This window comes from Ruditapes philippinarum, unplaced genomic scaffold (genome assembly GCF_026571515.1).
Source record: "Ruditapes philippinarum isolate M1 unplaced genomic scaffold, ASM2657151v2 ctg1837_1_1_1_1, whole genome shotgun sequence".
Lineage (NCBI taxonomy): Eukaryota > Metazoa > Mollusca > Bivalvia > Venerida > Veneridae > Ruditapes > Ruditapes philippinarum.
In genome coordinates, this window is record NW_026865453.1 from 29,449 (window position 1) to 45,275 (window position 15,827).

The following is a 15,827-nucleotide window of genomic DNA, read 5'->3' on the forward strand; positions in this document are numbered from 1 at the left end:
AGACGAACTTATCTATTTAGAATCGCCGAGTTTGCGCAATAATCTTATATTTGGTGGGACTGAGGAACCAATCAACGAACGACAGCAGGATATCGAACCTAAAGTGCGCAACTTTGTGGATAAAAAGCTGGAAGTTGCTCAATAAATAGTCGGTACCATGGTAATTGAGCGTGCTCAGGGAAACCGGATATCAAGAATTGGATCCAAACAAACAAAGTAATAGCATTATTGTCTGCACGTTTGCTAATTTCAAGGATAGGGAACAAGTATGAAAGCAAGGATTCTGCTTGAAAATTATTAAATTCTTCCATAAAGAACAGTTCCCTTCTGAAAATGCTGAAAAAGGCAAAAGTCGACCCCTAACTAAGAGTGTGCACGTGACTAGGGTAAGCAGACTTGGCTCGCATACGGCACCTTATATATTGACTGGAAGCCCCAGCATAGATAACGTGTTTCGGAGAATGAGCTTAAAATTATTGTTTGGAATTGTAATAGACTATCCAGTGACAAAATTAACTGATCAAAAGTTTGTTGAAATAATCAAAAGGAATGACGAAGTAATTCTTTCTGAATGGACTGTTAAAGACTCTGTTTTAGATATTGACGGTTACTATTGCTGTAATTATGAAAGAAAGTTCAGGCATTGAAGAGCGAGAAGAAATAGTGGTGGTTTAGTTATATAAATAAAAGGAAGCTATACCAGTGGCATATATGTTGTTAAAAATACTCATGACACAATTATTTGCCTAAAAATTGATTACTTTTATTTTTCACTTGATATTGATATTAATTTGTTTGGAGTTTACCTATGGTCAGACGAGTCCCCTAGTAAAATAAATGATGATTTGTTTGATTTATTATTTGATGATGTATTATATTTTGAAACGCTAGGAACAGTTATGATTGCTGGGGATTGAAACTCAACTTGGTGGCCATAATAATTTTATTTCCTGTGATGCTTTTAATAATCAGCTCGATTTTGATTTTTATACGCCTGATATTTCTTCCGAACGGACCTCAAAAGATATTGTATGCAATGCTCGAAGGTTTAGCATTGTAACACCACACTTTGGGGTCAAACGCACTTTGGGGTCCGACCACAAAGTGCGTTACGTAGAGTGCGTTACGCACTTTGGGGTCCAATTTCGACCCCAAAGTGCGTTAAACAGGTACATATGCATTTATTAACATCAGGCAAACGACCGCACTTTGGGGTCATAGAAAATGAATGTTCATTATGTTTTAAATAATATATTGTAGTCAAACCCAATGGTAAACAAAAATCAAGGTATTAAATAGACACAAACATGTGCCCTGAATTACAGTAGAATCAATAGGGATTCAAATGGTCTTGATTAGTAAGTGAAGAAATTTCACCACATAAATAAACAAAAAAAGAATATGTATTAATTATTAAGCTTAAAATATTTTTTTCTCAAATTTTCCATTTATTTTAAAAGAATGTATACCTTTCATTAAGTCCATTGTTTTTAGCTATTTGCATTTATTTACACATCTTATAGAAATATGATAGACTTAGCATATACAAAGGTATAAATACTGGGTAATCTTAGTAAGACATTTCAGTAAAAAATGTGCCTTATAATATGTTGAAAGAGCCATTTATTTAGCTAAATGTGACATATAAGAAACTTGACTAGGTGTAGATGCGGCTTTAAGTAGTAGTCCGTACAGGCAGTACTAAAAATATCAACTATTTAAGTAGTCGCACATTAAGAGCGGAGCTTCAGAATAATGTAAAATTCTCACTGGGGGTATAGAGGGGATTGTGGGGTATCGATCCTCCCCCTCCCTGAGGGTGAACAATAACGTTTTAAAGGCCCATTATGCTTTTATTTGTTTTTCTTGAAAGCTTTTTTATTTTGATGTTCTTCTATATTATCCAAAAAATATACATTTGCCAATTACCTGCACCATCTTTTTCATCTGTTGCTTTTTTGGCAATGATGAGTACAGTTATAGTGAATTAGTATTTTATATGGAAGTCTAATACTTCATTGTTTTGACTACTTTTATGACAAATAATTTCACATTTATCGCTACTTTATTCAGGTAACAAGCATCTTACATTTCTCTGATACCATTATTTTAACATTAAAGTATTCATGTTTGCTCTTTCTAAAGAAGTATGTAAGATTTCCCATCAAAAAAAGCCTCTGGCGAACGGTTGTTACGGAGCTTACAAAAACCCTTAAGTTTGTTGATAAGCTTAATAATGTATTTGTAAAAATCACTATTTATAGTCCGATCGAAAAACTTGATGTTTCACCAGGACATTGCAATAGTGTATATTTATAGTTCTTTGGAAAAAAATATTAACTGCATTTTTTTCATTCCCAACATATTTAAAATAGGCTCAATATGGCACCAAAAGTTATCAAGTAAATGACTGACAGAACGGGATATTTTTCGCAGCATCTTTTAATTTAAGGAATACACAATTTCTGTACTAGAGTATTTTGAACGGTGGCATAAAAGTGACATTTGCATTTTTTTGATACTTTTTTGTTTGTTTTTCGTACATATTTTTTGTTGTTGTTTTTTTTTGTCGTACATATTTTTTATTTTTGAATACATACTTTTATGTTTTGCATACATGTTATTTTTTAGTTTTGCATAATTATTTTAATTTAGTTTTGCATAGATATTTTGTTTTAGTTTTTAGTACATATTTTATTTTTGTTTTTTCGTACATATTTTTTACATGACGCAAAGTAGAGGTTTGGATAATTACGCCATTTGTAAAACACCATTTTCAAACATTTCGCCATCTGTAAATTACAGTACCCCAGTTGCAAATGCCATTTGCAAATACCAACATTTTCATATTTTTGGAGGTATCAAAAAAATAACAACATATATATATGGTCCGCGGTAACCCAAATAAAGGTTCTGCATATGGTCTCGATGTGGTTAACATTTGACACAAGGTGCCTTAAAATCCTTCATGGGGTTTAGGAGATAAGGAGCGGTAATGAAACCCAAGTCTTAATCATTTGACCTGCAGGTGTGACCCCGGCCTTGAGCCGGCACACCTAGCATATAAGTGTTGCACATTATCTGGATGTGCTAAAGAATTGACCCAAGTTTCATAAAAATCCTTCAAAGCTTTAAGCATTTTTTTTTCTAAATCAGTGGAATATAAGGACCTATTTAGATCTTTTATTGTGCATTATTGTAATACACCAGTCATTTGTAACCACCTCCCTTGCCCCGGGGGGAGTGCGGGTTTAAAAAGAATCGTGTTCTGATGTTTGCGCTGTTCCGGGGCATATGGCAGGAATGTTATTACCTGAGTATCCCACGCAGGGCGAAGATTTTACCAGTGGTCGGCTTGGTTTAAAGTCAATGCCCCCGCTATTTTCAGGGGGTTTGGTTGATTGGTGCATATTCATGGAATATTAACTGATCACCAATCAACAGCCCTTTCCAAATAGACACTAATATAATAGTATATGATAATAAAAAACAATAATTATATAAAATACATTTAATTTCAAGAATGGGCCGAAAAGGGTCGGCCGAAACCAGACTTGTCTGGCTGAAAACTACTGGGCCGATTCCACATATGGGCCGAAATGTGACCAAACCACTCTGCTAGTTTTATACTCAACTATGGGCTGTTATAAGATGTTTAGGCTGTTTGGATTGGCTAAAATATGTACGAAAAACAAAAATAAAATATGTACGAAAAACTAAAAAAAAATATGTATGCAAAACTGAAAAGAATATGTATGCAAAACTAAAATGCAAATGTCACTTTTATGCCACCGTAATTTTGTTACATGAACACAATTTTTACATATTTCAAGTGGTAAAATTAATGAAGCTTTTATGATCACTTAAGCATCATCAAAGTATTGACTGTCATCTTGAACTCCACCTCAATTTTTTCAATGTCGCAGATCGAAAGTAATTCAGTACTCAGTATTTAAGCAGAACTCAGATGACACCTTTAGACATCTGGAACCCAAAGTGCGTTGATATGTAGCATATTAACGCACTTTGGGGTCAATTTCTCGATTTTGACCCCAAAGTGCGTTTGACCCCAAAGTGCGGTGCGAAGTTTAACGCACTTTGGGGTCGGACCCCAAAGTGCGTTTGACCCCAAAGTGCGGTGTTACATAGCATGCTTGATTTTTGTAAGTCTACATCATTGCAAATAGGTAACGGTAGAAATGGTGATACCAGTTCGTTCACACCTTTTCACGATCATTTAGTACAATTAAGTAATAGAAAGAGCATCAAACACGAGGCTGTCTGATTTGTACGACAGGTGTGGCCTCCGAGTATTAATCAGATTGCTGAGTGTTTTGAAGTTCTTCCTTTTTTGTATCATAGTCAAACATAAAAATACGTTCCCTGTTGTCACAATATTAAACCCCAGAAAAATGTAACCAATGAACGAGCATCTGAATATGATATTTCTATCGTTTTCCCTTTCTCTGCCGTCACAATAAATTAACCCCAGCAAAAATGAGCCAATCAATGGACATGCCCTGGAGTGGGGGTACTTTATAGCTACACTCCAGTCAACGCAGTGTGCATGTATATGTATACGATTTAACCCTGACACAAAGGTCCCTAAACTATGATACAACTATTTGTTTTTGAATGATAAAGATTTTAAGTGAATTAATTCATTTCAATTGTTACCGTTTAACGATTTCAATGACCATGCACCACCACTATGCTTAGAAATTGATATTAATTCTCAGATTAGTAAAGTAATCAAAATATAAATGATTATGAAAAAATCGGAGCATACAGTTTATAAATGGTCAGATGATCACAAGATAAACTTTAGACGTGATATCATTTCAAACCTTCCCGAGTTTAATGCACTAAATTACAAAACTCGGTGTTCGTTTTGCTAGGAAGGGGGAAAGATGTGCTGGTAGCCAATTTCTTTTTTCTACCGGATTTTCGATTTTTAGGAATTCCAAGTGTGAAATACTTTGTCATGCCAAGTTGAAAGGCTTCGTTATTTTTCCTTTTCTTCTTGTGTTTCAAATTTAACTATACTGTAGAAAGGGCGACTACTAGCGGACATTCCTGCACAAAGACAGAGCCATGATCTGCATTAGACATTGAATCAGCTTTGTGAAGTAAACCTTCGTCGTCAACAAATTAACTCAGTTCTAGGTAAATCGGTAGCATATACTTATTTGTTGATGACATTGATAAGGCCTACCAGGCAAACTGTTGCTAAATGTTATGAAAGGCGTTTACACAGCAGTGGACCGTTATATGCTCATTGGTGGCGACATACAATGAATGTGCATGTTTATTTCGGACCGGGACAATTTCTGTCCTGCCGAATTATAAAGGAAAAAGACCATCTCATCACAATTGTAAATACATTGGTACTTTGACATGAGAACACAACTTTCAAGTGTATCTTTAATCAAGGATTAGTAATCCTGTAACGCCTTAATATTTGATTAAGTTGCGCGACCTCTGTCCAATGGATCAGGAATTCTAGTACTAAGCCACGGATTTCTTTCTTTGAAACCTTTCAAACAAATATGGGACGGGCAGTTTTTACTTAAGACGTCGCTTCTATCCTTTTCTTCGGCAATACACCAAGCAAACCGTAAACTTTGTTGAATGGTCATGGTAAGCCCGCGATTTGCCATATATTCTATGTAATGGAATAACAAAGTTTATTCCTCGTTAGTTAATGCAGGTTTAACTCCCATTTTAGCTTCTGTTTGTACTTATCCATTTACCCTATTGAAAGGGTCATTCTTGGGACATTATATGCCCTGGACACTGCTGAAATACTCATCGTTCCTGCTTTAACAGCGATGAACGCATGTGCCATGTTTTCTTCACTCCAGTTTTTGTTTAGTTTTTTTCCGGCCTGCCCTTTTAACTGGTCATTCCTGAAATTTACGCATGAGGTACCTTTGAACTTTGCATTCATTTTTTGTATCATTTTAATTTTCTTCTAAGTGTCTTGGTTTAAGTTAAAGAAAATAAATGAGTTAGGCTATATAATTAAACATGTACATGTTTTTAATTAAGGTACCTTTTTCAACACTGACATAAGCATTGCTCGGGTAATCAAAACAACACATTTTTACTATTTTGCCTGCCTTAAAATCGCAAACATTCATATTAAATTATGCACATATAAATAATAACTTGCAAAACCTTCGACAATACAGTAAAGGTATTCGCGCTTGTAATGTTTCGTTTAGAAATTTTATTACATGGAAATATGTAAGACGTTAATGTTTCGAGAAGGTTGGAATATTTGTTGTTTCCGTATAATATATATATGTATAAATGTGTCATGGTGTGTGATATGTACATGGCAATTTGTTATTATAACAGAGTCAAACAGGCAACAATGATTTATAAAACAAAAAACACAAAGTCAAAGCAGCAGGGGTAGCATCAAGAACGCATCAGACAACATATAAAAACATCACTAACTATTAATGTAACAAGTAAAATGGTTTCCTGCGGGGAACATTTTTAATGATATAAAGATATTTCATTTAACTATTTTCAACATTGTTTTGGGAGAGGGGAATAAATAAACGTTTGTATCAGGAATATAGTTGACACTAATCGGTCAATATAGAAGAAGGTCTTTGGAAACTGGTGACCGTTGATGACCGGAGAAGGTCGAACATAAAACAATTATTTCTTTTTAAGAAAATGATTAAATAGGCCTACCATTTTATGAATAATTCCAAGCAAAAAAAATAAAAATAAAAAAAAATAAAGTAAACACACAAGTTTACGCAGAAAATATCTCTATTTATTATGGCAGATGCTACTACGAATATTTTAATTTTGTAGATTTTCAGTATAAACAATTTATTGTTTGTTAAATTTGAGATACATATATTAAAGAAACAATGATAATTTTCAAATACATCATTCAAGTTTTTCCACCTTAAACGGTAAAATAATTATAAAAAATTAGAAATATCACGTAATAGTTTTTTGTTCTTAATTTGGTGTAATTCTGACTAATTCCCTAGAGGTAATTCCGTAACGTACCGACAAACGGTATTTAGCCAGGTTTTCGAAAAGGTCAATTAACCAATCGTGTACGGTTTACAGATCACATGCTCCTCCATGTACCGAAAACAGGTCACGTGCTCCTCCATGCCTCAAAAGTTAAACGCGTACCAATACCCTGCGGTCTCCAGACCGCAGGGAACAATAATACAGAAACAACCAAACGCAGTCATTAGATTCAAAGAAATGTTTATTCATTAACATTCACTTTTATAATTTAAACTTGAGACTGCGCAAGATTTTGGAAAAATTGTGAACCAGCGAACTTGGAATTATTATAAACCTACCGATCTTTAAAGATAATTCTAAACAGACACATAATGTTAATTTAACAAGTCGATCACTGCTCCAAATTACAGAATATACAGAACGTCAAAACAATTATCGTAACCAAAACGCTGCCAAGGAAACACATTAGCGAATATATATTTTTTAATGATAATATGAATCTTAGTAATGGTAATCAATATTAAAAGTAAATGACAGGACTATCCTGTATCGTGATATTTCAATTTAATATAAATAGTGTAATATCATGGTCAAAATTTACCGACATAATATCTAATAATAAAGACACATTAAACATAAAAATATATGATGTTCTTGTGTCTATCTCTGGGGAAAAGGGTCTTTTTATTATTGAATTATAGTTTATAACACGCAGAACGAGTTCAACGCAAAACAACAACAGCAACAACAACAATTATTTCAGCTTTAAGTAGTATACTTTTTCTTGTAGCCTGCAATAATGAAATTTTAATTAAACGATAGTTCAGCAATTTAACAATATATATATATATATATATATAGATATATATTAAAACGTGATGAAAGTTCCTTATGCAGTGTTAAAATAGATAACCTAGATTCAATGCTTTCTTGACATATCTTCAGCCGAAATTTTAACAAACAATAGTAAAAAGTAAACAAATAACGTAACGTCCTGAAAACGTTCAGGCATTATTTTGTGAAATCGCCAATCTCCGACAATAACCGTCATATCTCGCCAACACTCGGAACTGCCTCGGCTATTATCTATAATACATCGGAAACAATACGGAATGAAAGTAGTTCTACCACGAGATGTATTTAACAAATGTTCACATAATTGACATCCAAAAAAAAAAAAGTCTGTTTCGGTTCAATTATGATTGAAAATGTATCTGACAACCATTTTTAATTTAAGTAATATGCCCACTGATGTACAATTTTATACAAATGCGACTGAATGTCAACTGGTTTGTTGGCATTTTGTACTTTCTTTCCGTTTTTACAACCATTATAATAAATATACAAATAATGTGTTGTTTGCTTTTGTATTTGTGAATTCACCTATTTTAAGCGGGCATTTACTTGATATATTGAAAATAAACTGGTCAACAAAACCCAGCCTTAAATTACCATTTGTTTACATCCGAAATACCATGTTCATACTATTGTGCTCGAGGTCCTTATCCGAAGACTGACGGAAAGGGCCGAGTAGTTGCGATTGATCTCGCCAACTATCGTAACAAACTTCGTTTGTGGATTCTAGTGAAAGCGGAAATTCCTTCTCACGTGGTTTTCCCCAAGAAAACATTGGTCTATAAGCCAGGAAATACTTATGTTGTTATATCTATTGAATATTTAATTGAATCTATAGATATATTATAATCCCATTTTTTGTTTTTCAATTTGATGAGGTAACCATCTCAGCCATGCTACTTAGATTTCGTCTTGGAAAATGTTGAATGAATTCTTAAAAATTTTCAAAACCCTAGGAAGCAGGGCTCGAAGTTAAAACTGAAATTAAATTGAATACACTTGGTTTGGTTGACTCTGCTTTTGTGTTACCAAGATGGCACAGTTGAATGCAAAATAACTACGAGTAAATCGTATAAAGTAAAATGAAAACAAGAAATCAGTCTTTTTAAAAAAGGTTTATTAATAAAAAAGTGCTAGGTTTGTAGATCACTCGACTAACAAAGCACTCAGTATCTGTACAAAATCAAACCCTAGCAATCAAATGTAATAGCAACAATGATATAAATTTCCAACAACATTTATAAACAACATCATATAATCTTGATACCAAACTCTGACAGTATTCACATTTATTAGAAAACACACACATACACAGAGAAAAATGAAGTCCATATACAAATATTTTATTCAAATGTTGTCCTTGTTTTGGGGGTTTTTTTTCTTTCTTCCTTATTTCTTATGCTGTACAACGCGTTATATTTTGTTCAAATAGTATTTGTCATTTATCTGATTAGTGGGTATAGTCACGTAGTTCATAGTAACTGTACAAAACAAAGGAATCTAAACACTGACTAAAACATGTGATCATAACTGATCTTAGTGATTTCCGAATATGTTTAGCACTGAGTAAAACGGTCAATATCGTTTAATATAAATTGGAAATGTCAAATTCACAGTACCATTTTTGTATTAATTTCTTTGCAGGTGGATATTTTTGTAATCAGAAAAAGTGCCGTGTACGCGATGAACCTGTATCATCAATGTAGCATAGCCATATTTCTAACATTAGAATTGCTTTTCAAAAACAAAATATCGTGAATTCGAGTCCTACAAATGTCTCCGCCGTGTTTCGACGTTGTCTTCTCAAGAAATCAGTCTTTTAAAAAAAATGTTTATTAATAAAACAGTGCTAGGTTTGTAGAGCACAAAGCACACAGTCAAATACTTTTACAAGATCAAACTGCAGCAACAAAGAAAAAACTTTCCAGCAATATTTATAATCAGCATCATATAATCTTGATACCAAAACTCACATCTATTTAATTCAACCCATGAAATAGGGTGTTTTATTGCATATGTTACTATAATAAGTCATAAAAATGCGTTTCTTTTTTCTGAATATGACATGCAAAAATCCCGTATTTGCGCAAGTGTGTCAAAATCCCATATCTTGGCTATTTCCGGCATGATAAAATGCCACATATTTTCATATGCAATAAACAGTCATTACATGAGGTAAGTGTGCATGGCATTCTTGGTTCAAATTTGCCATATAATATTGATAATGAAATTTAATAAAATGTGGCTTTTTATCATGTTGCGTGAAAATATATTCCACATTTCACGAAAAACGAAAAAAATAACCTTTTTTATTTAATTTCATTATCAATTTTATAGGGCAAATTTGAACCAAGAATGCCAATATGGACTAAAGGCACACTTGCCGCATGTAATTACTTTTTATTTCATGGGTTAAGTTAAATAAATGTGAATTCTGTCAGAGTTTTGGTAACAAGATTATATGATGCGTCAATATTGTTATATAAAATTGAAATGTCATATTAACATATTATTATGTCGTGGCATTTTTGTATTAATTTCTTTGCAAGTGGATATTTTTGGAATCAGAAAAAGTGCCGTGTACGCGATGAACCTGTATCATCAATGTACCATAGCCATATTTTCAACATAAGAATTGCTTTTCTAAAACAAAATATCGTGAATTCGAGTCCTACAAATGTCTTCGCCGTGTTTCCACGTTATCCTTTCAAGAAATCAGTCTTTTTTAAAAAAAATGTTTATTAATAAAACAGTGCTAGGTTTGTAGAGCACTCGACTAACAAAGCACACAGTCAAATACTTGTACAAAATCAAACCATAGCAACAAAATGTAATAGCAACAATGATATAAATTTCCAACAACATTTATAAACGACATCATATAATCTTGATACCAAAACTCCGACAGTATTCACATTTATTAGAAAACACACACATGCACAGACAAAAATGACGTTCATATACAAATATTTTATTTAAAGGTTGTCCTTATTTTTTTTTCTTTCTTCCTTTTTTATGTTGTAGAACGCGTTATATTTTGTTCAAATAGTATTTGTCATTTAACTGATAAGTGGGTATAGAAACCTAGTCACGTAGTTCATAGTAACTGTACAAAACAAAGGAATCTAAACACTGACTAAAACATGTGATCATAACTGATCTTAGTGATTTCGATTAAGTTTAGCACTGAGTAAAACCGTCAATATCGTTTAATATAAAGAAATGTCAAATTAACAGATTGATATGTCGTGGCATTTATTTTCTTTTAAATTGCTTTGAAGATGAATCAGAAAAAAGTGTCGTGAACGCGATGAACCTGTATCATCAATGCATGGGTATACTTTAACATTAGTATTGTTTGTGATAGACACTTTTTCACACAAATGAGTTTGGAATAAAGTAGATAGCAAGTATCTGTTTATATTAGAAAAGAAATTACAACGCAGCTATCCAAACTTCGTTATGTCGGATGAAAGCATATGGTCCATCATAACCGGCTGTGTAATAGTGGTCTTGCTTAAATAGTTTGTTTGCGGTCTGTAAATCTTTCATCAATGTGTCTAAATTTTGTTTTGTTATTGTTTCTGATCCATAACCTCCATACGATCTGTAAGAAGAAAGCTGAAGTTTTATAATAATGTGATGTAAGCAGTCACCAGAAAAGTTATAATAATGTAATGTAAGAAACTATCGGCATTATTAAAATGGTGTAAAGGAAGAATTCATCAGCACTTTTATATAATAATGAGCTGTAAGAAGTAATCAGAACTATTTAATTCTAAGTAATGTTATCTAAGACAAGTGATGTAAGAAGTAATCAGCACTTTTTAAAGCAATGTTATATAAGAAATGTGATGTAATAAGTATGCAGCACTATTAAAAGTAATGTTATGTAAGAAATGTGATGTAATAAGTAATCAGCAATATTTAAAGTAATGTTACGCATGAAATGTGATGTAATAAGTAAGCAGCACTATTTAAAGTAATGTTACGCATGAAATGTGATGTAATAAGTAATCAGCACCATTTAAAGTTATATAATGTAAGAAATGTGATGTAATAGGTAATCAGCACTATTTTAAGTAATGTTATGTAAGAAATGTGATGTAAAAGATATCAGCACTATTAAAATCATATGAAATAATGATAAGAGAAATGTTCGGAATTCAGAAGTTTCAGGATTTTAAAAGTTCCAGAATTCAGAAGATATACTGTATAATAGATACATAATTATATATATTAATTTACCGGACATATACGGTAAATTCCGGAAGTCTTCGTATAAATACTCCAGTCTCGGTGGGTGTCGGAGGGTTTGCCTGAAGGTTGAATGGCATCATGAAATGTTCCGTCACGTCCGCTTTGCAGTTTTGACCTTGGCAAATACCTATTTGTTTCAAAACTGGAGCTGTCATAGGTATTTTCAAGTCTGTAAAAAAGCGAAAAGTGTGTATACTTAATGCTTAATGTACGCATTTATTACTAATATTATGAAACCTTCCAGTGATGGAACATTTTTGTTATATGTGTTAATTGAAACAGACAAATCAATATCTTTTCTTGTAACTCACCATGTTTCCTTGTAAGATATAATTATTTACATCAGACGCGTATTTTGCTAGGTATTTTATATTTCTGTGTTCCTGTTTGAAAATTGATATTCTTAGTAGCAGGTAAAGCCTTAACCAGATAGAATTGTCCTTTGATTTAGAAATTCAAAGTTTTCAATATAAAAATAACAAAGATTGGAAACTTTTCCCTCAAAAGAATTCAAGAGAATCCTCCTTCTCAAACAGACACGCACACAAAATAAGTAAAGTATTCCACCCTTATTTCTAGCTAATAAAGTGTCTGTGGTGCCTGGGTGTCCCGAATTATTACTTGTTCTACTTGCCAACAAGCATTTTATTGGCTAAAATATGAAATTATCATTCATAATCATAAAAAGATTTTAAGGACTACAATTTTTAAACGTGAAATAGCTGAGCTTATTCATCAGTAGTTGGCCGTTTTTAAATGATTTCATCATATTGCAAAAATACACACCAACTTAAATTCAATTTCAAATTAAAGGTAAATAAAGTGGCTAATTTTATAAAAAAAATTCATAAGTAACAAGTATAGGTTATATGGCGATGTTCCAGCTTTTCCTGGTGGAGGAAGACCTGAGGTGCCCTTCCGTGCATTATTTCAGGCACGAACGGGCACCTGAGTAGAAACATCGACGTCCCGTAAGCTAGCTGGATAGCTTCCTCACATAAAAGAATCCAAGGGACCTGTCGTAATTCGAGCCCATAGTGGTGAGGGCAAGTAGTTTGAAGTCAACAACCTTAACCACTCGACCACAGACCCCTGCTATAGATGAACTATAAATTTTAAGGTTGTTTAGTAGAACCAACATAATTGGCTTTTTAATTCGGCCATATTGAAACTAACGCTACACATAGAAAAAACAGGACGCAATTTTGAACAGGATAATTCTGCATGTTGATATTTTTTAAATATATAAGCCACTTTTCTGCGGTAACAGAGAAGTACGCTGAAACTTTATGAAAGGAGCTCTTTTAACACTTTTTAGCGTTTTTATTGTAATTTTCGCATCAAAATCTATTGGAAACAGAAAAACATGCATATTCTTGGCCATAAACCCTAAAGTTTTTGACATTTTTAATATTTCTATGTTTATTAATAAATTGTCAATAATTAGTTTTTAATTAGAGTTTTTATGACGGCCTTATTCTTTGGCTGAATACCGCCATATTTGCATGAGGCCTTTATTTATGAAAACTCTTAATTATGAACATTATATTAATTACTCACGTGCTGAATTATTTCCTGAAATGTAATGAAACAACTTGAAGAACATATCTCGTGTTGTTTCTCGTGTGTTGTTCACTAGAGACTTCTGGGTAGCAATCCATACTGACGCGTTGTAGTGACGTGTTTCAAAATTCTAAAAGAAAGAAATACAAACGGCGTTTTACAAGTGGCTGTATAACAGCAGATCATCGGTTTATCTAATCTATCAAATTAGCAAAACTGCACAATTTATAAGATATAAAAGAAAAAAATAAGGTGTCTCTTATACCGATACAAATGTATTAAGCATGATTTTTTCTAAGAAGTGTACCGCCATCTTAACTTATAAAAGGAATTCGACGAAAAACATATCTTTAAGACCTGACCTGTTCATTGCACCTCATAATATGAATAATATTATGTAATATACATACGCTATTTGTTTCCACTACTTGGTAGACCGGACACTCGAGATCATGACAAAACCATGGTGTCTTGAACCCTGCGGGTACTTCGGCTGCCACACCCAAGTTTAGAACAAGGATCGAACTTGCGACGAGACACGTTAATTTTATAATCATCATGCTGAAAGTAATCAAGAGGTTTAAATATCCGTTAGAAAAAAAAACTTATTATTTTATAAAAACTGCGAACGCAAGTATACATTGACGGTGAGGAAATACAATTTTAAAAGACAATAAACTAGATATTACGCCACAATAGTTCAGTTTTATTTCATATTTTCGTAAGGCTTACTGTGCGCCAGATAAATATTTTTAGAAAAAGACTTACCTGTTGATAAAGAAGTTAGATGCTGAAATTGTTTAATTTGAAATCGATGAGAACATCAGCTTTTTATTGTGCTTCAATTTTATACAGTTTCTTTTATACTCACTTGCCAGACAGCGATAACATATGCCATCAAATACATACGTATATACATACACATGTTCACGTGTGAGTAAATTGTATTTCAAATGGTTATGTAAAGAAAAATAATGGTGCCAAAACATGTGACTGAGGGGATTAAAAGTGTGGTCTAATTACAAAACAAAGTAACTAAGTAATTGATATAAATATGTCCTAGATTTCCCTATACAGATAAGAAATGTGATGACGACTTCCTGTGGCATTTGGTCTACATTTGTCTTACTTTGGTTATTTCAAAATTTTTGCTATTCATAATTACATTGTATTTTGATCACGCTAGTGACAAATAGATTTTGATAATTATATAACAGTTTCAGGGTCCATTTAGCAACATGTTATTGTATACACAAATTTTATCTTATTCTTCCTCTTGCACTTACTTTATTAACTGCCTACTTTCAACTAAATATTTCTAGTATATATCTTTCAACGAAAATCCAAACTTAAAAGAAATTAACATTATATCTGGGCGTGTGACTAAAATTAAGGATTTTTTGTTCTTGTTTCTTGGTGATCGAAACTACACAGCAAGTCCGTCGCTTAAAATTGTTCATCCATAGATGAAGTCTAGACCAATAACTTGCGCGTAAGAATTTATTCGCTCACTCTTTTTTTTTCGAGAATAATTATGATTGTGAAAAGTAACCCAAATTTGAAGAGCGTTGCAATGCGTTTCACTAAATCAGGCTAAGAAAAGCGCACAATTTGATTTATTTCTGAGTATATTGTATATTTCTTAAGTCAGTCAGTTTTAAGTGACCCAGTTGGATAAATACTCAATTTTAAGGTATGTTTAGGGGTCATTTTTTTAATGTAAGTCTATGGGAAAATTAATACAGAAGTCTGACCATGATCATCTTTTTTTTAAATTTTGAAACGAATTTAATTTAGTCTTAGCTTTCGCTTTCGCTTCAAGCTGCATGGCTCCGGAAGAGCCAAAATATTTCAATAAAATCAAACCCCAGAAAAATATACTTAAACTTAGAGAAAGTAAAAAGCTTAAAGCTTTGTGATTAATAATTTACATGTTTTTGCGATTAATGGTTGATTTTTAAGTATTTATAACAATATTTCTACTGCGATATTTTTTTTAATATTATTTCTTCGTTTTGGATACTTACGTAGGGTGTTAACGCTGTTTGTAATGTGTAAATTGCTTCATTTTTGGATACTTCACATCATTATACTTTTAAATACATTTTCAAAATTTTCATGAAAATAAGCATTAATTT

The 15,827-nt window shown here is 32.6% G+C and overlaps 1 protein-coding gene across 1 annotated transcript; it reads right to left on the bottom strand.

Moving 5' to 3' along the window:
• Nucleotides 1-10,339: 10,339 nt before the first annotated feature.
• On the bottom strand, nucleotides 10,340-14,702 carry LOC132729092 (heme-binding protein 2-like). Its single transcript, XM_060714835.1, has 5 exons — nucleotides 14,458-14,702; nucleotides 14,100-14,250; nucleotides 13,687-13,819; nucleotides 12,115-12,295; nucleotides 10,340-11,473 (listed from the first exon to the last, which is right to left on the bottom strand). The coding sequence occupies exons 2-5, from the start codon at nucleotides 14,247-14,249 to the stop codon at nucleotides 11,302-11,304; spliced, it is 636 nt and encodes a 211-aa protein (XP_060570818.1). The 5' UTR covers nucleotide 14,250; nucleotides 14,458-14,702; the 3' UTR covers nucleotides 10,340-11,301.
• Nucleotides 14,703-15,827: the final 1,125 nt, after the last annotated feature.